We start from the raw sequence: 24820 nt of genomic DNA, 5'->3' as shown, positions 1-24820 counted from the left end.
TGCTGCAGTATTCTGATCATTTTAATTTAGTTAATAGAGGTGAATGTCTGAAGCCCCCGGCATCACCACTTGGAGTCTCTGCCCTCTTCTTTGCCTTCACGTATCTGTCCCGTAGCTTCTTCCACACATTCTTACAGAACTTTCCCTCTTTCCCCAAAGTTCTGCCCATCTCTGTGCACCAGTTTGGGGAGTTTACGTGCTCCCTGTGCGGTTTCACTGCAGTTTCGTACAGCTGCCTGTATAAACGCACCTCCTCACTGAGCCTGGTCTCACATTGGTCCATCCGGTTTGTCATTCTCGGCGCCAAGTTACAAAAATCGAGTGGTGCACGACACCGCGCTGCGCCGTCTTTTCAAGGCAAGCGCCAGGCCTGAAACATCATTTTGACGTCACGGTCCGCCACCGCCGTGACAGACGCGTCAACTATAACTCCAGCTTTAGGGTTGGTTTCCAAAGTTTCCTCTTTTACACAGAACTTTTATGCCCAGTCAGGAGCCTATCACCTGTTTATGAGCAGAATGGGCAGCTGGATGTCTCCCCTCCCTGAGTGCTCTTCCTGTTGCTTTTTGACTCTGAAGTTAATGACAGTGGGCTTTATTCATACAGACTTCATTGTCTGTTTTAGGCTCTTGACAGTAGTTTCTGATTTATGGAGTGCTTTTTGTAAAAGACCTAGACTCTTTCTATTTATATTAGATGCATAAACAAATGCAAAACATATTAGATGCAGAAATAAAATTTCAGTTTGAATGTCTTGATTTTAAAATGTATTTCAAAATTTGAACGTGTTGTGTATGTGAATTTCTTCATGTTGGTCCACGTTGGTCACACTAGAGCCAGTCCAAGCCCATCTGATCCCAAATAAACCACTGCCAGCAAAGTTTACATTCCTCTGCAGCAATGCAGTCGAATTTATTGGAACGCTTGTTAAAGGACTTTTTTTGTCGTTTAGATGGTGTGTTTGAGCAACAGGTGGAAGTAACACTGTGGTCGGGCAGAGCTGTTGTAGAAGAAGCAGCGCCTCAGCCGACTCATTCTGAACGCATCCAGACAAAGGTAAGAAATGACCCAGGAAAACAAATAAAAAGTCTTCAAAAAGTAAAGCAGAAAGAAATCTACAAGAGTTTGTCACTCCTCTGAAAACTACATTATCAACCTCTCAGCCAAACATCAACAATTAAAACAATCACTAAATCAATAAATATAGATTTAAAAATGCTAAGAAAAGGATAAGTGCTCTCTACCCTAAGATGTGTTGAGTGTGTCTGCTGGGCATCCTGATTAATAGATCTCAGATTAAATCATCTTGGTCACTTATTAACATTTTCAAAGCGTGTAGCTTCCATTCTCATGATGAGTATGTCCCGGTGATGATGCTGCAACAGGTGCCGCTCTGAGGTTGGCATGACATGAGGATGCTTGTGGCACAGAGAGGGTTCAAGTCGCAGCACATTGTCCATTTATCTCAGCTGTGGAAGCTTGTCCAACTTCCAGATGACAAATGCTTATTGCAAAGGAGGCTGGAGGTGATTGTCAGCTCTTTATCCCTGTGGTGTTATTCCAGTAACTAACCAATGCATTGTGTATGTCTGTTTAAGAATAACATTGTTAGCAAGCAGGATCTACTTAAATTCCTACTCTGCTGCATCCCAGAGCGCTGACTTCAGACCAGCTCTAAAAATCATCCATAAAAAAGTCCTACTTCCCACTTCAGTAAAACTCTGTTCTCTCCCCTTTGACCTGTTGGTGGAAGCAAATATTATCTAGCACGTGTGACATGTTTCCATGCAAACTCTTTGTTTCTTCATTCAGACAGCAGTGGGTTGTGTATGTGCTGTACCTGCATCTGTCTTTGCTGACGGAGTTACAAACCTGCTTTCTGCAGTCTCCAGATGTGCAGTTGGTGAAGCCAGATGTACCGCTGGTGAAAGAGGAGAAGATGGAGACAAACATGCCACAGGTTGAAGAAATGGAGCCTCTCCGTGATGATGGTGAGTGCAGACACATACTGTCACAGACCAACTCTTCTAGAAAACAAACACTGTGATCAATCGGCAGAGCTCCAGTCTGGGACCAGTTAGTCACATTTTCCAACCAGTTTCTGAATCATTGCTTTCAAACCAGGTGCAGCTGTGCGACTTGGAATAATGTCCCCCGATGTTTTGGTTGGTTCCTCTTAAGTTGTCAGCATGAATCCACTGAAACAGCAGGATGGAACCAGGCGTGCACGTGTCATGTGTGAGCGTTGGAGAGTGCAGATCTAATGTGGCGTCTTATTGATGCCCCAGTGCAGAGTGGCATCAGCTGTTTCCTGTGGCCCACACCAGAAACACTCACACCGGTGATGAGATGGATCTGTGGGAAAGAAAGTAACACACTGTGTTCTCTGTGCAGCTCAGCATCTGCAGAGAAAAGTAGTTTGGTGCCTAGACCTCAGCGTTTAAAGCTCAGCGTGACACACTGCTGGACCTGCAGCTTCAGCAGAACTGTCGTCTCTTTCTGTCCGAGTCGTTGCTGTCCTTTCAGAGCTCGTTGTGAGACTATGGTCTGTAGTCGTGTGTTACTGTAAAGAAACTACCGCAGCACGGTCATTACAAATGAGTGTGTACACCCGGTGTTATATACCAGTCAGAGCTGAAGCTGATTTAAAAACCTGAGACTACCAAACTACAGTTTTAATTCAAAGGTAGGAGAAGTACGTTTTTTTTCCATTTAAAGTAAAATTGGTGCAGTTTATTACCAAGGTGTCATCGTAAATGTTGTCAAGATGGAAGAAGTATGACAGCGTTGGTCCATTTTTTTTTTGTGATTAACAGTTTTTATTTCCATTTTCATTATTCAACAATTACAAAACAGACAGACCCCCCACCCCCCTAAACAAGCACCACCATCTGTGCTGATCGCTTTCTGGTTACCAACATCTACCCCCGTGCTCCTTCACATAACTGCCATAGTTACACCAATCGTATCAATGAAGACAAAAATAGACACAGAAAATTATTTGCGGTAAAATCAAAACAAGAAGTAAATAAGGTGAGCACTGCATTAAAGAGGTATTCTGTTAACAAACAACATGATCAAAGTAACAATAAAAAACATAAAATACATATAAAAATAAGAAGAAACACAGTTATATATTTATACAACTTTTTTGAAACCTTGCGTCTCTCCACTATATAACCCCTTTAATTGAAGTTAAAAGTTAGATATTTGCTCCACTTTGCCTCATATATATCCAGTCTACCCAGTCGTTTATATGACATTTTTTCAAAAGCTGCAACTCGTGCCATCTCTACTGCCCACTCTTGCGTAGAGGGTACCCCCTCCGTCTTCCATCCCCTGACAAGTATTTGTCTGCCAATCATAATACTAGACTGGATAAAGCTTTTAACATGTTTATCCTGTCCTGTCAGAACTGAATGATCACTCAAAATAAATAGTCTAGGAATAAATGGAATTAGCATCTCTGTTATCTCACATAGATTATCATAAACATTGGTCCAAAATTGTTGGACTTTGTGACATGACCATAAAACATGAATTAAAGTACCTTCCTCAGACTTACATCGCCAACAGTGCGAAGTGGATGATAATCCTAATCTAAATAATCTAGAGGGAGTCCAATAAAAACGATGCATAATTTTGAATTGAATAAGGCGTATTCTTGCATCCCTTGAAACTACTTTAATATTCCTACAAATTCTGTTCCAATCCTCATCACTAAATGTCAAGTTCAGATCCCTTTCCCATGTCTTCTGTAGAGCTGCAATGGGCCCATTACCAAGAGTCTGAATCAACATAGAATAATAGACAGCTGCCTCGTGTCCTTTCCCATAACTCTTTAAAATTCTTTCTAGAGGCTCTGCATTGTGGGGAACCGCTGCAGCGGACCCAAAAACCGCCCCCAACATATGTCGGAGTTGCAGGTACCTGAAAAAGTGAGATGTAGGGATGCTGAACCGCCGCACCAACACCCCAAAAGAATTTAATGAACCATCACAATACAGATCCCCCAGTGTGACCACTCCCTTCTCCTGCCATATCTTCCAATAAATGGGAAATTTACCAATTCGTAATTTAGGATTTAACCAGATACTTGAAGAGATATTTAGAAAGGGATCAAATTTGAATATACGGGCAACCCTTGTCCAAATTAATTTAAGATGACCGATTATTGGATGCGTATTTGCTTTTTTACTTAATTTAGTAGACAAGACTTGCATGGGTGACAGAGGGGCAACAACAGCTTGTTCCATACAATACCACGGCGGGGCTCTTTCCGGAGGGAGAGACCAATGGGCCAAGTGCCTTAAATTAAAAGCATAATAGTAAAATAACATCTTTGGTAGCCCTAAGCCTCCTTTATCAGCCGGTCTCTGTAACTTGCTGTGGTTCAGACGGGGCCGTCTACCATTCCAGATAAATATCTTGGATATTCTGTCGAACCTTTTAAAATAACAGTGGGGAATTTCTAAGGGGAGGGACTGCATAAGATAATTGAGTTTGGGAACACAGTTCATTTTCAAAATGTTAACTTTACCTGCCATAGACAAATTAAGAGTTGCCCATCTTTCAACATCACAAGAAATTTTTTGTAATAATGGGTCAAAATTGACTTTAACCAAATCTTTAAGCTGTCTGGGAAACCGAATACCCAAATACAGAATACCTTGCTGAGGCCACTGAAATGCACCTGGACGGAAGGCAGTGGAGGGGCAATAAGCTGTTAAGGGGAGTGCCTCGGACTTGGACCAGTTCACCCTGTATCCGGAAAATTTTGAAAATAAGTCTATAATTCCAAGAAGACATGGTACAGATCTGCTAGGATCGGAGACCAGTAATAAGATGTCATCGGCGTAAAGCATCAGTTTATGTACCATCCCACCCACAGTGACCCCCGGAAAATCTGTCGCCTCACGTATGGCAGCTGCAAGAGGCTCAATGGCTAAACAGAAAAGCAAAGGGGATAGGGGTGAACCCTGCCTGGTTCCTCTTCCCAACATAAAATAGTCTGAAATCAACCCATTGGTCTGCACTGCTGCTTCTGGGTGCTTATATAATACATGAATCCATCTTATAAAGGTGCTACCAAATCCAAACTCTTTTAAGATTTTGAATAAATACCCCCATTCGACCATATCAAAAGCCTTTTCGGCGTCCAGAGATATTGCAGCAACCGGGGATTGGGTGTCGGCAACCGACCACATGACATCAATAAGGCGTCTAATATTATCTGAGGAGCTACGACCGCGAATGAATCCCACTTGGTCAGTATGAATCAGTGATGTAATTACGCTATCTAATCGGTTTGCTAAAATTTTTGAAATGATCTTAACATCGATTTGCATTAATGAAATAGGACGATAATTCTTGCATTCATCCAGATCTTTACCTTTCTTGGGAACTAGACTAATAAGGGCCTGTCTCAGAGTCGGCGGCAGAACTCCCCCCCCTAGCGCTTCCTTATAGACCTCTAGTAAAGGTGAAGCTAACTCTGTTGCAAAGCTCTTAAAGAATTCCCCAGTAAAGCCATCGGGCCCAGGTGCTTTACTCGACGGTAAAGCCTTAATTACCCCTTTAATCTCCTCAACAGTAATATCAAGGTCTAGAAAATCCCTTTGTTCATCTGTCAGTTTTGGCAGTCCTAGTGGTACTATAAAGTCATGAATTTCTTCTTCAGACGAGGTAGATGCTGAACTATAGAGATTACTATAAAATTCTTTAAATGCCTGATTAATATCTACAGTTGCAGTAAGCAGGTCTCCAGCCAGCGACCTAACAGCAGGAATAGTGGAGGACAACTCCCTCTGCTTTATATAACTGGCAAGCAACTTTCCTGCTTTGTCTCCTGACTCAAAATATGTTTGTCTAGACCTAAATAGATTAAATTCAACCTTCTGGGATAGTATGTTATTATACTGATATTTTAACTTTGTCAATTTTCTCATGCCGTCTTGTGTCATATGTTGCTTCAACTCTGTTTCGGCCTGTTTAATTACATTTTCCAATTCTAGCAGCTCCCGTGTTTTAATTTTCTTATGATATGACGTGCGTTGGATGATCCGTCCCCTGATCACAGCCTTTAGGGCCTCCCATGCAACACCTGCTGATGATACAGATTGCCAATTAATCTCCAAATAATTATTTAGTTCTGTCCTTAGCCACTCAACATTTACTGGGTCCCGCAGAAGAGACGAGTTCAAACGCCATCTGTAAGACTTTCTTCTCTCACTTTGGAGTAAAAGGTCCAAGCTGACCCAAGCATGATCAGAAATAAGAATGTTCCCTATTTCACAACCTATAGCAGAGGAAATGAGTGCTTTGGATATTAGGAAAAAATCTATTCGGCTATAGGTCTTGTGTACTGGTGAAAGAAAAGTGTAGTCTCTGCCAGAGGGGTTCATGATCCTCCAAATATCTATTAATCCTAAAGATTTGCAAATTCTCTGTAATGTTATAGCAGCCCTTGGCACTTTACGCAACACTGTCCCACTGTGGTCAAGAGCTGGATCCATTAAAAGATTAAAATCCCCTCCCAAAACAACAGCATGATTCCCAGCAGTTTGTAATTTCCTTTCAAGGTCAGTGAAAAAAGTTTGGTCATCCAGATTAGGTGCATATATGTTAGCCAAGATCAGCTTCTGAGACTGTATTTCAGCCAGTACAATTATCATCCTTCCCGAATTATCCTTAATTTGCTTAAGACAGTTAAACTGTAAATGTTTACTTACTAAGGTTATAACACCCTTGCTCTGGCTAGAGCCTGTGCTGTAAAAAACATGTCCAACCCATCCTGCACAGAGCTTCCCAGACTCCTCTTTTGACATGTGTGTTTCTTGAAGAAACACCACGTCATATTTTTTGTTCTTAAGCATCATCATAACCTTTTTTCTCTTAACCGGGTTCCCCAGCCCATTTACATTCCAAGTGGCGAGACGCATTAAACCTATTTGTGAAGGCATTCCTGCCCGCGCATTAATAACATACAACCCTTCACCAAAAACAATGACATTACACAGTGGTGGTGTCTAAACACAATCCCCATAAAACTAACAAAACAAAGCGTGTGCAACTGAACCTGAACTTTGCACATTTCCACCCCCACAAAAGTCCCTTCAACGAAGGTCCGACGGTCCGTGTCTGGTCCGCGAGACTCCACTCGTCGTAACCCCTCACGCGCGTCGCTGCCATAACAATGAGTCTACACCAGTGTCTTTAATTGAACATTTAGGTGCTTGGGATGAGAATGAAAACACTTCCGTTATCAGCACTTACTGCATAGCGTCTATGAAAGCCATAGCTTCCCGGGGACTGTCAAACGCCCTCTCCCCCTCGTCGGTCTCGATCCTCAGTTTAGCCGGGAATAGCATCCTGAAGCGTACTTCACGATCATGCAGCTTTTTCTTGCATTCCCTGAACTTGTCGCGCTTCATCTGGGTAGCTCTGGAGTAGTCGGGGAAAAGCATAATAGTGGTGTTTTCCCAGCTCAGCTTGCCTTTGTTCCTCGCAGCCCGCAACACCGCATCCCGGTCCGACGATCTCAAAAACCTGGCCAGTATCGCTCTGGGTCTGTCACCTGGTGTGGATCGTTGGCTAGCAATCCGATGAGTCCGTTCAATCTCTCGTCTCCCTTCCATGTTCAGCAAATTTGGCAACAGCTCCTCCAAAAATTTCACCACATCTCCCCCTTCTTTGCCCTCCGGAAAGCCGACGAAGCGAACATTATTGCGTCGCGAGCGATTCTCCATGTCTTCTAGTTTATCCCATATCTGTCCGACATCTGACTTGCTAGCTGGCGGATTAGCTTGCCACTCCTGCTCGGTCATTTCCAAAGACTCCACGCGCTTCTCCATGTCGTCCATTCTTGTAATTAGGGATGATAGTTTAGTCTCTACCGACGCGGTGGTGCGACGTATTTCTGCCAACCCCGTCAGATCTTCAGATATTTTTGTTAGTGCGGAATAGATGTTACTGATATCCTGTGCTATATCGTTAGCTTGTTGCGGCACCTCCGCTCCCTCATGGTCTTGCATCATGGCGTCAGCCCCGCATGAACGCAAATGTCTTTTAATGTCTCCACAAGCCGAAGTCTTAGCATGTTTCGACATTTTTGCAACTTCTTTAGTTAGTATCAAGTATACTGGAAGCTATTATCTCTGGTGTAAATATTTTAAAGGATAAAGGCAACGGCGCGAGCGGAGCTCCCCTACTCCGTGGCTTCCTCTCGCATCGCGTCACGTGACTCCCCCAGCGTTGGTCCATTTTAAAGTGTCCTTGTAATATTTGAGCAGGTCGTCCACCACCAGATTATTTAACTGCTTTTTTTCCTCATTTAAAGGATGGAACCATTAAATTAAAAATAAACAAACAGAATGGAACTAATTACTTAAATGAAGTTAAACTACAAATCCACTGTTGTACTCTTTACCTTTCTTCAATTATCTGACAGCTTTAGTTAGTTTTCAAAATAAGTTTTGGACATAGAGTGTTTGAAGCTCATGAAATATTGTTCAACTAGTTAAAGATGAAAACAAATATGTACATGGCTGCAAATCAGAAGCGTATCTAGGTGTGTTCACTTCTGCGAGCGACAGCCTAAAGCTGCGCTGATCTGCTAACAGGCAGCCAGCTCATTTCAGGATGGATGGAAGCAGTTTGCCAGCAGCAGCTGCTCACAAACCTGCAGACCTGACTGTTTATCAGATTTACTTTAAGAAATCAACTTCTCCAGGACTCATCAGTTTAAGTACATTTAAATTTGTTGTCTTATTATCTTTATTATTCAGGATCAGACTGCAAATGAGGAAGTGTCATTTACCCTTTAAAACTCCTGCGTCTCACCGGACTGTTTTCAGCTGTTTTCTACATTCTGTTAGCCTAGAAATCTAGACGCCCCTAGCGGCCGCAAATGGAATTTGCTCCGGGGCTAGTCTAGTCACTTGTGGTCGTGTTGCGAGGTTCCAAATCAAAACTTAATCGAGCCAATCAAATCGTGAGGAGCGGGGTCGGAGGCCGGGCTACCTAGTGACGACAGAGGTGCGACGTTTCAGTGTGTAGTTCCAGAGAGAGGTTTAAAAAAAAAAAAAAGTTCCAGAGAGAGGTAAACAATGGCTGCGCCCGGCGAACAGGCTTTCCCCAGTCGATTGCGAGCATGATGTACCGAAGACGGCGGGCCGATCTTCGTCTCAGAGCTGACAAAACTCTCCGGTAAGGCATTTGAACGGTCAAATTCCGTTAACGGGACGAGAGCAGTCAAAACGGCAAAACCGGAAGTGCGTTGCTCACTGCGGCTAGCTTTAGCAGCGCCGAATTCGTGGGAACAAAATTGTAAATAGCCGGTATTTTGTCAGGTTTAACACCTTGGGGATCTAAACGACTACTTTCTCGCCTGAAAATGTTTCAAATGTTGCTAAAGTTATATATTTACAGAGTTTAGAGCTTAAGAGAAATCAGCTTTTCAGGCCATAGACTACAAACCATTCCGTCGCGTTGACTACGTAAAACTTCTTCATCGCTCTGATTGGTTGTTGCGCCATCCTATTGCGTGGCGTTGAACTTGACAGACAGCCGTTTATCCCGCCCACACTGCTATCCAGCGTCACTAGACCCCTGTACAGCTTTTTGCTGTACGGGTCTGGCTTGCTAGGCTAACATTCTGTTGCTGTGCACACAAATGCTGTGTACCCAGCGGAAAGCTTGGCTCGCTGTCCGTGAGCTGCAGTCTGAGAACTATTTGTACCGTGTTGTTGTAGTACTTTAACTTAAGCGGATCCTCTGAATATTTCTTCCAACTCTCACACAATATGATTTAAAATTAATCTGAGTTTGAGAACTTTGTCTGTCTGCTCACTGATGCTACAGACACTCCCAGTAACAGAAGCTCGTAGTCCAGAGAACGGGATGACTCAAAGATCTGTTGATCACATTAGCCGCATTCGGACAGAGCCGTTCTAAGAACGGTCCTACTCAAATTCCGTTCTGATAACTGTCCTTCCCCAGGGGAACTGTTTCAGTCTGCATTCCCACATGAGTCGGACCAGGTCGGGACTGATGCGGCGCAGCCGTCTGCGACAGCGGCGTGTTACTTTAGCGCCACATTCAACAACAAAACAGAACAAAACAAAAGCCGGTAAAAGTAAGGAGAGAAGAAAAAACACCACCAAGAAGCTAACATGGAGAGCGGGGAGGCCACCGTGTTCATGGTCTGCATGATGGTGATATTAATCATGGAGGATCACATGGGGCGTCTAACATGGAGGCTGGAAGAGCTCACAGAGAGAGTCAGGAGACGCAGGATGGAGCGCAGGCCGTACTTCTTGGTTTCATGAAGGAAGGAGAGCAGAGCGCCGCAGACAAAGGAGACCACGTGGAGGTTTAACTTATTAAACACGCCAAGGTTGTGTCCGTGTCGTATGAGGAAACATTTCAGCCTGACAACATGACAAGGGGCGGAGCTACCGACCACCAAACACCTACATCAGATGTGTTCTATAGAACCCAGAACAGAGCCAGCTGAGGAGAAGGAGCTGAAATGGTTCCAGGAACTGAGGACCGTGGTCCCGAGTTCCTGTATGTGTGAATGCGGGAAAAAACGGCCCCGTTCCTGAAAAGGTTATAGGAACTGCCAAAGGTTCCTACAGTGGGAAAGCGGCTATTAACGTCACCCCTCACCCTTCTTGTAACCACTCAGTAGTACAAATTTGTCAGGTCTAGCAGTATAAGTAAGAAGACTAAAGCATGAATTGTTGTGTGTGTTTTTTTTTTTTTTCCCAAATTCATTCCCACTGATCTTCTGCAGGAGAGATGGAGTGCGTCTCTCGTGGAGCGGCAGGCCAGAGACTCAGCCTCGAGGACCAGGACACCCACATCCCTTCTGCCGGATCTCATTCTCAGATCCAGAGTCGGACCATCAAGGCGACGCTTACGAGCAGCAGAGGAGTGGAGGTCAGTGGCTCCCCTCCTCTCCTTAAATGTGGGCTCAGTTCCTCTGCTGAGGGCGCAGACTCACTGCAGGTGGCAGTGAACTCACACAAGTATATCTGTGACGGCAGCAGTGGCTCACAGTTAAAGGTTTTGTGCAACAATGATGACAACAGTAAAGCTTTTGTTGATAAGCTCTTGAATGAGCGCTCAGTTTTGGAAATGAAAGGAGGGACTCTGTATGGTTCATATTCAGTGACTGGGGCTGATCTCCCATCAACCTCGTCCTCTGTTAATGGTTGGACTGGTTGCGGCCCTGTTTTCCCACTGTCCCAGCCCCTCAGTGACAGCAGCGCTCCACCTTCTCAAACCAGCAAGGAAAGACTGTTTGTCTGCAGCTACTGTGGCAAAGCTTTTAACCGACCCAAGAAGGTGGAGATCCATCAACGCGTCCACACAGGTGAGAAGCCTTTCAGCTGCTCCACGTGTGGGAAGATGTTCTCAGAGGCGGGCAACTTGAGGAAACACCACAGAGTCCATACTGGGGAAAAACCCTACTGCTGTGGGATGTGTGGCAGAGGTTTTGCCTGGATGAGGAACCTGAAAACGCATCAGCAAAAAAGCCACCCTGAAATTTATACTGAAGAAGAGACCTGGGAACATTAATGAACTGTGTGTGTCCACAGTTACTGTAGACTCCCTGCTGGCAGCGGATAAAGACTTTGTGCTGGACAGCATTTAATTACTTTGTGCATAAAACCTTAAACTCAGTGAAACAGTTAATTTTCTAAAATGTGTCACATTTCCAAGAGAACCTGACCATGTGAAGAGAGTTTAGTTACCAGAGAGAAATCCTTTAGATGGGGTTATCACGTGTTGTCACGAATACTACTGAATAAGATGTTAGACTTGAATTAAACTTTAACTGTCGTCCCTGTTATCACAGAGGAATGCAAACACATGCCTACCCCTGTGATACTCTGCTACATAACTCACATAATATAAGACAGGGTTTAAGACTATTAAACTTGCATCATATGTGAATGGATCCGTTTCGGTGTCCAATCACAGTTGTAGGTTGAGTCATACTTAAAGATGTATGATAAGAAATTAGAGGGATATAATCTGAAATCACTCAAAACAGATGGTGTTATAACACAGACATACAAATCTGGGACTTGGAAAATAAATGTGTTTCTGATTTTGTTGTCTTCCAGAACTCCAACGCTCAGACTGTAAATGTCCACGGAGTAGTTGAGCAGAAATGTCTTTTGAGCAACAGTTGAGCAACTTGAATTGGAATTGTACTGAAACATGTACTCAGTTGGGTTGTTTTCAGCTTAACTTCGGGCTCCAGAGTAACTTTTCCCTCCTATCTGGTGAGGTCAGCAACTACATGTGTCATTTAATGCAGAAACACAGACATAATGAAGCTGTTCCTCCAGTCAGACCAACAACCCTCCAGCTCTATATATAGATACATATAGTTCCTCTATTGATCCCAGAGGGAAGTAGTTTAGCAGGTTAGCTGTAAGTTAGCATTAAATGCTAGTAAACAATGCGAGCAATGAGATGAACACAGCGTAACTCGTAGTAATGCATGTGTACCGTTAATTACTGCGTTTAAACACTTTGTAAATATTAACCTCATTAAACAGTTGTGCTCGGAGACCTACATCTTTAGCACACCGAGAGTGAGGAGAGGAGCGGTGTTGTGTTGGAAACACACCTTATCCACACAGCTGCAGGTTGATGAGTTACAGAACGGAACCGTTCAGCTAGAAAGCTTCAGCTAACAAAGTAATGTGGGAACAATAATGTTCATCTTTCAGAAAGGAACAGCAATAACTCCTTAGAAGCTGGTGTACGTCACCTTCATTAGCTAAGCTGTTAGCGTTAGCTGCTGCTAAAGGAGAAAATACCTCAATAAATAAACCAGGAGGAATTATTTATGCTTCCATTTCCTTGCTCTGAAGTTCAGGCTCTGAGAGTTGGAACTGATCCTCTTTGTGGCTCAGTTTCTTCAGTCCAGCGTTGAACTGGACCAAGTTGTTGAAACAGTGGGATGAAAAGTGGCTGCTGCACATCCACAGTCTGTAGCTAACTCTACTGGAACATTAGCCTCAGATAGAGTTTATCCAGAGTCTTTAGCTAACTCTGCTGGAACATTAGCCTCAGAGTTCATCCACAGTCTTTAGCTAACTGCTGGAACATTAACCTCAAATAGAGTTTATCCACAGTCTTTAGCTAACTCTGCTGGAACATTAGCCTCAGATAGAGTTTATCCACAGTCTTTAGCTAACTCTGCTGGAACATTAGCCTCAGATAGAGTTTATCCACTGTCTTTAGCTAACTCTGCTGGAACATTAGCCTCAGATAGAGTTTATCCACTGTCTTTAGCTAACTCTGCTGGACCATTAGCCTCAGATAGAGTTTATCCACTGTCTTTAGCTAACTCTGCTGGAACATTAGCCTCAGATAGAGTTTATCCACTGTCTTTAGCTAACTCTGCTGGAACATTAGCCTCAGATAGAGTTCATCCACAGTCTTTAGCTAACTCTGCTGGAACATTAGCCTCAGATAGAGTTTATCCAGAGTCTTTAGCTAACTCTGCTGGAACATTAGCCTCAGAGTTCATCCACAGTCTTTAGCTAACTGCTGGAACATTAACCTCAAATAGAGTTTATCCACAGTCTTTAGCTAACTCTGCTGGAACATTAGCCTCAGATAGAGTTTATCCACTGTCTTTAGCTAACTCTGCTGGAACATTAGCCTCAGATAGAGTTTATCCACAGTCTGTAGCTAACTCTACTGGAACATTAGCCTCAGATAGAGTTTATCCAGAGTCTTTAGCTAACTCTGCTGGAACATTAGCCTCAGAGTTCATCCACAGTCTTTAGCTAACTGCTGGAACATTAACCTCAAATAGAGTTTATCCACAGTCTTTAGCTAACTCTGCTGGAACATTAGCCTCAGATAGAGTTTATCCACAGTCTTTAGCTAACTCTGCTGGAACATTAGCCTCAGATAGAGTTTATCCACTGTCTTTAGCTAACTCTGCTGGAACATTAGCCTCAGATAGAGTTTATCCACTGTCTTTAGCTAACTCTGCTGGACCATTAGCCTCAGATAGAGTTTATCCACTGTCTTTAGCTAACTCTGCTGGAACATTAGCCTCAGATAGAGTTCATCCACAGTCTTTAGCTAACTCTGCTGGAACATTAGCCTCAGATAGAGTTTATCCACAGTCTTTAGCCAACTCTGCTGGAACATTAGCCTCAGATAGAGTTTATCCAAAGTCTTTAGCTAACTCTGCTGGAACATTAGCCTCAGATAGAGTTTATCCAAAGTCTTTAGCTAACTCTGCTGGAACATTAGCCTCAGATAGAGTTTATCCACTGGGCTCTGATATCCTCTGAGGCTGCTGCTGGATGGAAGATGCATGCTCCTCAGTGCAGCTGACAGCAGAACATTTCCACCAGAAGCTGGCTTCATCCGTCCAGCAGGGGGGATGTGAGTGGGCGGGGCTTAACAGATGAGGTGGAGTCAACTTAAGGAGGGACAGACTTTAGAAATGTAAATTGGTTTGACCCGTTAAATGAGGAAGAAAATGGAACAAAAACAAATGCCAGGTTTGTATTTTTGTGAGTTTTACACCTGCTGGTGACTTTTGACACCCTGATATATGCTCCCAGGAACAGAAAGGAGTTTTTAAAAAAATTACACCTTTAAGAAAAAGCCAAACTGCTCTTTACTTTTTACTCTAAATGAAAAGCCCTACAGGGTAAACAATAATTAAAATAATCAGGGACAAATCCTGACTCTTACCTCTTTCTTTCAAATAAAACTGCAGTTTGGTGTTTCTGTAAATTGTTAAGTAATTGCAGTAATAAAGTTGAGATGAAATAAAAAAAATAGTGCATGAGCTGTATTAGTGGGAGAGCCTATGTATTTTCGTGGGATTTTAATGTTAATTTTTGGAGACTGGTTGAAATGTGTTCTAGGGTCATTGAACTTTGAGAAAAAATATGTCTCCATTTTTTTTTCCCAGTTTCTTACCTTTTTCCACCTGATTTTGATATTTTACTGCAATTCATGCCTTAAATATGGCTTGTATTACTATTTTAATTCAAATAGTTAGCATATAATGTTTTTCTTAATGCATAATTGTTTTATAATTATTTTATATATTTTTTCTTTTCTTTTTTTATTATTTTTTTTATTTTTTTTGTAATTTTTATTTTGTAACATACAAGCTAAATAAATGCTTAACACAGGGAAATTAACATCCAAACTGTGGTATTGAAGAGCTGTTGCCTCTGTATCAGACGTAGGTTCAAAAACAGGAATTTGTTCATTTTCAGTCAACTGTGGAGTTATGACCACTGAACCTTCTGCGGCGTCTGGCTCAAGTCCCCCAGATGGAAGCATGTGGTCTGCTCTAAATTCCTGTTCATCTTCTGTCTCATCTGTTCGCATCATGGAACGTGAAAGGAGCCAGACCATGTCCTGTGCAAAGTAGGGTTTGATTATATCCAAGCTTGTACCAGGTTTAAAGTCAGGAAATGTGCTACTTTTGACTGTCTGCGTCTTGGGTGCACAACACGGGACAAAGTCTGGCATTGTCAGTGTCTTCAAGGAGCGATCTCTTGCTTTCTGGTTAAGCGGCCTTATTATGGTCCTGCTGGCTATGTCTGTGGACACTGTTTGCCGTTGGTAAAGCGCAGTAGCAGTAGCATGTAGAGTCCTTTTACCATCAGATGTGTCTTCATTGAAATCACTGTTGTCCACAGCAAAAAATATGAATGTTCCCACTCTCATGTTTGCAGGCAAGTAGGCACCCTGCTCCCTGGTCAGCTCCATGACTGAGTTAGCCAGCTGTGTCTCAAGTCTCAGGATCCGATCATAATCAACAGACAAACCAGAACCATGGAGGAAGTTAAGACGCTTCTTACTTCTTGTTGATTGATGAACTGCTATGCCTACAGCTAGCTGCTGTGGCCATTCTAGGTGATGGCGGAACGGTGCGTTGGGATGTTTCTCTGTGTACATGACTTGACGCTTTGTCTTTAAAGAGAACATGAGATTCTGACTCAAAGCAAGGACATCTCTGTGAGCAGAAGTTGTGCGCACTGTCTCTTGTCTAATGCTTGAAGTTGGTCCTTCAAGTACCCAGCGGAGAAACGTGTACAACTCTTTGGGGACATTGTTTTCAGCATCAACGGTGCTTAGTTCTCCTTCAAATTTCCAAGGTTGTTTGATATGAGCAGCAATGGCATCTCGCAGAATAGATGCGCTCTCAAACAACTTGTGTATGTCATCATGAGTTGTTTTAGTTATCACTTCTTCCACGGCTGCATCACACACTTTAGACAAACATACAAGATCAGGAGCATTGCGACGCTTTGCCTTAATGAACTGGACATTCTGAATGTGAGAGGTAAGTTTCTGTTTAATGTCCTTTGTAGATGTCTGTACATTATGTACACCATTTGTTTCAAGAATGGTGGAATAGGCTGACTTGAGGTCAGTCATATTGATGACCTCTCCAGCCTGCAAGCCACATCGAACTAAGCCAATAAACTCAATATCTGATGCTACCACCCCAACATTATGTTCCAGCTTTTCAAACTCCTTACTTTCATCACATGCCCTTTTATTTCGTTGAACATTCTGGACCCAGCATTTTAGGTGATATTTCACATCAATTGTGCGCGCATCATCTGCACTGATGGCAGCACTTAGCTGTACTTTCCACTGTTCGTTGTTGCTCTTTTGCACAGCTTCTTTCAGTTGTTTGCCTGCATTAAAAGAGGACACCTCATGAAGAATATCTTTGGTCTGCTTCTGACAAAAGAAGCACTTTTCCTTACTGGCTGCAGCTGCTGCTGAGCGAGTGTACAAAGTCTCGCTGGATGAGCATGAAGGCGTTGCAGCTGTTTCTGCTGGAGCTGTCGAAGGCCTACCACGCCGTTTCTCGAGATTCTCTGGCTTACCCTCCTCACGTGCTCTTTGGTAGCGAATCTTAGCACGCTGCAGATGCTGACTGTTACAGGTTGATTTGTAACAGTTCCTGTGCCATACAGAGTTATTCTGCTGCAGATCACTTGCTCTGTATGGTTGTAGCTGTTTGCTTGTCTGTGGGTAATCGGCATCTCCATATTTTCCTCTCTCATGGACAAAAGACAGAAATTTGGAATATGTTTCCAGTGAGGGCTGATGTACCAGTCCAGATATATCTGCTTTCTGACACTGGATATATAGCTGAAAATCGACTTCTGATCTTGCTTCAGAGAATATCTTGCTTGCCATCTCGAAACATGCAATGCATCAAACTGAAGGTCACTAACCCTTTAAATATCATATACTGTACCTCGAAACAAGAAAAAATATGAATGAAATGAATCTAAGCAAGTTAAATGCTAAACATGAAAACTTGAGAAAATGTATGCAATTTCGCCAAAAAAGAATAATCAGTCAATTATTTTTTTTGAAACCACATGTGACCATCCACAGCAAAACAAACCAGTCTTGTCGGTCAATTATGACTGGAACACTGGTAATGGTAGACTAAACATGAAACATAAATGTGTATGTCAGATAAAAAGTTATTTTATTGCAGACAGGTTGGAAATAATAGATCCCGAGTTTGCTTAGCTGGCAAGTAAAAGGATGCTTACATCATGTAAAGTTGGGGTGATCACTATATTTGGCCCTTGATTTTTTGTGCTCTCTGTTTCCAGAGCCAAGAATCTTCAATTTTAAGCTCTCCTGACAAACATTAGCCCTCTTTTTGAACAAAATGTTTAAATACTCGGGGGCCAAGCAGCGAAATTATACAGAGAATATATGTTTATAAATCTCACCTTTTAAAGGCACTAAAAGCCAAAAGTAAAAATGGAGACATGTTTTTTTTCATTCCTTAGACCCTATAGAATGAAGATATAAATGTCTCCAAAAATTAACATCCACATCCAACGAGCACCCAAATCAGATACATAGGCTCCCACACTATATGTTGACTCATCAGTATCACTGATAATGAACTTGCTCGTGTTGTGTCTTCCATTTTTACACTGGTCAAGAAAGACTGCCAACATCTGTCTTTTGACTGCTTTGTCAAAGTGTTGAACCACCCGTCAGCCCCACATCAAATGACTCTGCAGTAGTCTCAGGTTTTTATCAGTTTCAACTCTGACTGGTATAACAGACCATAACGTCTCCCATGGAGGCTCTGAAACTGACAGCAACAACTCGGGGACAAAAAGAGACGACGGTGATGGATCAGACAGCAGGCGGTTTGCTCTTTGTTTTGGCCGATGTCCTAAATCCACTCAAAAATAATAAAAAAAAACTGGTCTAATTATTTAAAAAGGTCATCCGCATCAGAAGCTGTGGTCCAACACAGGCTGCAGGATACAGTGTAAGTGTATCCATTCCTGTTGTCATAGTTACAGGCATGTCCCCTGGGTGGGAGTAGTTAGTGGACCAATTGTGAATGCACGGTAGCCCTCGGGGGGGGGGGGGCTGAAGGTAAACACTACTACTGGCGGGGCGAAAGGGTTTGCTCTCCTAGTTTCAGTGGGTGTGCCTCTGTTTCTAAAACCCATCCATACATGTTACTGTTGATGTGAAATCAGATGTTAGAAATAGCCAGGCCTAAACATGACTCATGAAGTTAATGAAAGGACGATCTTGCTTCATATTGAAATGGAATATATTGAATGTTATGGTCTTTTCAGTGGCCTCTGCTGACACATTCTTGCTTTCCATATTTACAAAAGGTCCATCAGTGCATCAGTAATTTTATTACTTTAAGAGCATCTCATGTAAACTTTCTGGTTCAGTCACCAAACTAGTTTCCTGTTGTGTCTGATACTCACTTGACACGTGCACATACACACTTTTGCTTTCTTTCATCCTGCTTGTTGGAAAACAACGGGGGACATATTTCCATGTGCCACTGGTGTACCTGGTTTGAAAGATTAGTTGCAAGGACTCAGACTGGTTGCAAAACGCGTTTAAGTGCTCACAGGCTTGACTAATCACATGGTGGGTTAACACAGCATGGGCTCACAAAGTCTAGAGGAGAACTCTAGAGGATTAGATGTGTTTTGTGGTTGTGGCATAAAATATACGACTGAACATTGAAATGTCCCACAGTTCATATAACACAAGGACATTCTCTCCATAAGTTTGATGTCACCCTCTCAACCGACACGTGGAATGAAGTTCTACTTCATCAGAAAACACAACTGGCAGGGTCTTGGCCCCGTGGATTATCGTCTCCTTTCTTCCAACTGATTAACTGTTGTTTTTCCCCTACATGGTGCAGTACGTCTCACTTTTTTGGGAGGGTTTTCCTAACTGATTTTTTTTTTTTGGGCCTCGGCAGCTCCCAGTTAGGTTCTAACAGTACTGTACGGTGACGTGGGACCACCAGGAGGGAATCATCAGGTGTGAGGGTGAACATCATCTCTGCAGTGACACACTTCCTGTTTGTCTCCTTTGTGCACATGGATCACATGGCGTGTGCATGAATAATGAAAACATGAGCATGTTTGTTACTGGTGCGTATGGATTTACAGATGGATCTTTGCTTCTCAGCTGACCTGAGTTGAGCTCTGCAGCTAAGTCATTATGATCTCTCCTAAAAAATATTAAAACCTTCTGCACTCTGACTCATTCAGCCTAATAAGCTCTCCGTACTGCTTTGTGTTTCTCACGTGTACGTCTCTTTGGATGGAGGCGTCTGCTACGTGGGAGCCATGTGATAAACACACACAGTCTGTGCTGCTGCAGCTTCACACACTGTGATGATAAACAGCTGATCCTTTTAGTTTCAGCAAAACTAGATCAATGCCAACTTTGTGCACTTCTGGTGACAGTAAAAGGGATCTATCTGGTCTGTAAACAGGTGAGTTATGTGCTCCAAGATTTTACTATTGAAACACATTACGGGACGAGTAAATTACATTAAATCTTTGAAATTTTCACTAATAAGGGGCACATGTGATGTTGAACTGTTTCAGCATGGCTGACGTCTTCACAAATCAGGAGGAAAGTGTAACAGAAAGCTACCCTGGTAGCTGCTTAGAGACGCTTTCAGCAAGTTTTTGATGGATCTATCTTTACTTTGCAGTCATTTAATGACACGGTGGCTCCCAAAGTCGTCACGCATATCTCAAACCTTCCTGTGTAGTAAGAGAGTCCAAGACCACAGAGCTGACAAAGAGGCTCCACTAAACCTGCGGGGAAACCAGGATGCAGAATGTAAAAGGATGAGCAGGGATATTCCCTTTACCTGTTGGTGGTTTTAATGTTTTGGATGATGTAGTTTGAATTCAGCTGCGAAGTTTAAATGCTTAATAAAAGCATGAATGTATGAAACTGAAACGGCTTCACCTGCGCTATGCAGCCAAACTGAAGCCCAGCGAAGAGTTTTTGGGAGTAAAGTCGGTGATAAAGTGGTGCTGTGTGGTCTGTGAGGCTGGTATGTAACACACAGTATGTACGGTACTGACCAGATGCTGCTTTTAGTGAAGAGTGGTCTGATTTTAGAACCCTAAATAAAGAAGAAGTTTTATGACTGAAAAAGTGGCTTTGTGTTGTTATTTATTATCTTTTGAATGACAGACACTAAGATGCAGCTTTACCTGCGTGGAACCTGAATGTGGTCTGAGTGATCGAATTTTAATGCACCCTCCGTTTATTCTGAATGTGTTCACATGTGAGCACCAAATGTCAACAAATGCGTCATTTTTTAATCATTGCATTCTAGTTAGGGTTTATATTTAACTCAGCGTCCCAACTTTTTTGGAAAGGGCTCATTACTTTGGATTTATCTTCACTCAAATAAAATTGTGCTTTTCTTCTGACTGAAGTTGCCCCTCCAGTTTTCCCTCCCACTCTGAGGGTGTTCTGATCCATGCTGCTTGTGTGTGCTGATGTAACACCAGATCTTTACTGTGTGTGCAGAAGGATGAGGGGCCAGACGTGGTGCTGGTGAAGGTGGAGGATGTGGAGCCAGTGACAGGAGGCCTGAACCAGACATGCCTCAGCATCCAGGAGGGTGAGCAGATACACCCACTGAGAGATGGGGATCAGCCTGTGGTGAACAGTGGGGCAAAAAATGATTTAGTCAGCCACCAATTGTGCAAGTTTTCCCACTTAAAAAGATGAGAGAGGCCTGTAATTTTCATCATAGGTACACTTCAACTATGCACAGTGCAAAGTACATACACCTGTTCAGTTATCTCTCACCTACTGTCTTGGCCATCACACACTCTGTCCAGTAAAGAATGACTTATTTCCCTCCTCATTGCAGAAGAACATCATCACGCATTTGTCAGTGCAAATTTCTTGGCCAATGTTCTCCTTTTGTCATCTTCATCATGGAGGACAAACGTACCGGAAAACTGCAAAAAGCCTCAATGTCAGAGGAAATTGCTCAGCGTGTATCTCTTTGTGTCCAGGATTGGTGGAGTCCAGCACGGATGACTGCAGAGGAATGCGTCCACCTAATGAAACCCCACAAACATCCAAAAATCAGCTGTCTGACCAGCAGGACTCTGGGCGGGGCTTCTCAGAGGTCAGCTATGGCCATACTTCGCTGTGGACTAACGGGGGGGTTGGTATTGGCGATTTCCACCCAGGCCGGTCCTCACATCTCACTCCCCTCTCACACCTGCCCGGCACACTGATTGGAGCAGATCCTGGCAGCAGTGGGAGGGGACTGGCTGTTGAGACTTCACCAGAGGGGGGATTAGCTGTTAGCTTTGCCTTTGAGCATCAGCCTCCTTTAACTGATCTGTCGGAGGAGTTAGGCTCCGGTCAGCTGTCAGGTCAGGGGTCCAAACAGTTCCTTGACCAGGGTCCAAAGCTGAGCCACAAAAGCTCCATGAAGAGGTTTTACATCTGTAGCTTCTGTGGGAAACGGTTTCCTGCCCCTGCAAATTTAGAATCCCATCAGAGGACACACACAGGGGAGAGGCCGTATGGCTGCATTATCTGTGGCAAAAGGTTCTCCCAGTTCTGGAACCTAAAGATCCACAGGAACATCCACACTGGGGAGAGACCGTACCAGTGTTCACTATGCCCTGAGAGGTTCTCTGACCCCAGCAACCTGAAAAAACACCAGAAGAGACACCACCCACAGGGTATGGGCATTCAATCAGGAAGATCGGTACAACAGCTTGGTGTATAAGAGCTTGGTGTCATCTACCAAGTGAAGCTAAATAATGTGTATACGTGGAGCCCAAACAATAGGGGTGTAACTTGATGGATTCAAGTGACCTGCTCAGTACAGGACATTTGGTTATTGTAACATCTGTCTTTGTTCTGTTGCTTCTTGAAAAAAACTCAAGGACTTGTTTCTCTGAACATTTAGAGGGCACATGTCCACCAGCTAAAGCATGCTGGTAAATTTAGCCTTTAAAGCTGACAGACAGTAAATCAAATATAAATCAAACTACATGTTCCAATCACAGTCACTTCTCAGGTCAGTCTGACGGGCCATGATCGCTGACCCTGAACATAAGCACTTCTCACTTTGTCTTGTGTTCTAAATGGATCATACTGATATTTCTTTAATTACTGTTGATTATTTTTCTCTTCTTAACAGCCTTCTAGTATTTCAGCTGCAAAGAGTTGAAAATATGACCAGTGAGCCACAGCTAAACTTGTAGTATTTTCAAGTAAATGAAAGAAACATAATTTTGTGTTCAATTTTCTTTTTGCTGACTCATCTACCCTGAAAATATTCAAAATTTTGTCCCCAATTTGGCAGGATTTTAATCCAATGAGAACTTCAGCCTCTGATCAACCAGTTGAGCTACACAGCACCCCATGAACCTTGAACTGAGTGCACAGTTGTTCTCCTTTAGTTGATCAGTCCAAACTTTATGGTGTTAAACAACATGAGACAAGGCCTGTCCCTGACCAACATTAAGGAGGTGTGTACCTGCACTGTAATGGCCTACATGGCAAGAATTCATTTTATTATTGATACAACAAAGGAGTTGTCATTCGCACTGTGTTGCTACTGATCTCTCTTCTGTAGATTAGATGGTAGATGATTTAGTTTAACTGAAAACGTTCTGCACAAATGCAACGGAAACCCAGGAAAAGGAAGAGATTCTGGAAAGTTTTGAATGTCACTCTGACATCGAAGTAAAGATGCAGGAGTACAGTGGATACGGTTTGTGTTTGAGAACAGAAAGAGAGAGCAACACTTTGTCACAAGTGAGATTTACCCAAATGAAGTGTAAATACATGGGAATAATCATTATGCAAGTAATATAAGTCAACTGGGGCATGTTGTACATATATAATATTATCAAATATACCTAAGAAAAAAAACTTGACTTGAGCCTGTTTAAAATAAAGGGCTGGAAGACTGCAGATGAGCTGAATAATTCCTACTGCTGTTGTTATATTAAAGAGGTGTTTTGATATAAAAGTGACCAAGGTTTGATGGTAACCTAAAGCTAAACTATTTGATGTTCTTTAGAGTAGCCAGTACATGCCTTAACGATTGCTTTGCACAGTATTGTCAGTGTCTTAAGTAGCTTCATGAAAATTGTCACCTGTAATGGTTTCAGTCTACAGTAAAGGAGAGGACGAGGTGATTAGAGTTACCAGCCTCAGACAATGGCTGCCAGCACATCAGATCAGAGGCAGGTCAAGTAGCAGACACATGTCAACTTAAACCGACAGGAATAAACTATTTGAATCAGGCCTTTGTGGAGGAGAAGTGTTTTAAGTAAGTAAGGAATATTTTATTCATAAAGCACCTTTCAAGAGGAATGTCACAAAGGGCTTCACAACAAAATGCTAGAACATAAAAAGAAAAGTTAACCCAAAGCAAGTTTTAAAAGATGTATTTTTAGTTGCTTTTTAAGAGTCCACAGATCTCAGGCTCAGAGGGAGAGAGTTCCAGAGTCTGCTGCCTAGCAGCAGCATTCTGAACAACCTGCAGATGTTCTAAAGAGTTTTACAAAGAATTACAATAATCCAAACCTGGTGGAATAAATGCAGTAAGAACAGTTTCCAGCTCGGAGCGGGACACAATGGGCCTAACTCTGCAATATTTCCTTAGTGATAAATACAAGAGTGAGGCAGAGATTTGAAAATTTATCAGAAGAAGCAAGAGGACCCAGAGTTTCCATGACCTTAGACACAGATCTGTGGGGCACAGACGAGGACTCTGTTTTCTCTTCATTAAGGTGGAGAAAGCTGTCAGACATCCAACTTTGAACAGAGTCTGAGCAGCTGTGAAAGATCTGTAGCTTAGAAACATCTTGGGGCATAAAAGTGATATCCAACTGCCGTCTGCATAGCAGTGGGAGGATATATCATTTTGGCCAAGAAACAAAGGAATGCACATTACACTGTTTTATGATAAGAAAGGTCTTTATTCCAGTTGTTCCAAATGTCATTTTTCCCAGCAGGGTATGATTCAACTCGATTATGTAAGAGTAAAGTATCAATTACAATATGTTAGTTTGTGACTGACCAACTATTCACTATAAAGCTAACCTCCAATCATCAAAGAAAAGAAATACTATGTGTTAATCGATAACATTGTTTATGAATGTACTCTTGGATTAATAATTAATACACTTAGATGTGCAGTGTGTGCAAACACAGTGGATATTCATGCCTTATGTTTTTCCGTTCTTTCACACAGATTTAATAACTGTGAGCACAGGATACAAACAATTTCTCTCTTCGGAGAACAAGTTAGTGTGTTGGTACACTTTGCCCACAGCTCACCAATCAGTGGTCACATTAGTGTATTAGCTCAGCTCACTTTGAGCCTTATCTGAGATAGTAAAAATAATGAAATAGAAAAAATAGTATCTACGTGTAATGGAAAAAGTCCAATAGAAAGTGATTG

The 24820-nt window shown here is 42.6% G+C and overlaps 1 protein-coding gene across 1 annotated transcript in view; it reads left to right on the top strand.

Moving 5' to 3' along the window:
- The window catches only part of LOC142379122 (uncharacterized), a 34343-nt gene that overhangs the window by 1882 nt on the left and 7641 nt on the right, over window positions 1-24820 (top strand). Inside the window, exons 2-6 of the mRNA XM_075464258.1 lie at window positions 953-1056; window positions 1886-1991; window positions 10799-10944; window positions 20899-20992; window positions 21396-21511. Of these exons, the coding sequence (XP_075320373.1) occupies window positions 953-1056; window positions 1886-1991; window positions 10799-10944; window positions 20899-20992; window positions 21396-21511 (566 nt within the window). The remainder of the gene's footprint in view (window positions 1-952; window positions 1057-1885; window positions 1992-10798; window positions 10945-20898; window positions 20993-21395; window positions 21512-24820) is intronic.

This window comes from Odontesthes bonariensis, chromosome 4, assembly GCF_027942865.1.
Source record: "Odontesthes bonariensis isolate fOdoBon6 chromosome 4, fOdoBon6.hap1, whole genome shotgun sequence".
Lineage (NCBI taxonomy): Eukaryota > Metazoa > Chordata > Actinopteri > Atheriniformes > Atherinopsidae > Odontesthes > Odontesthes bonariensis.
This window is presented reverse-complemented; position numbering and strand designations above follow the sequence as displayed.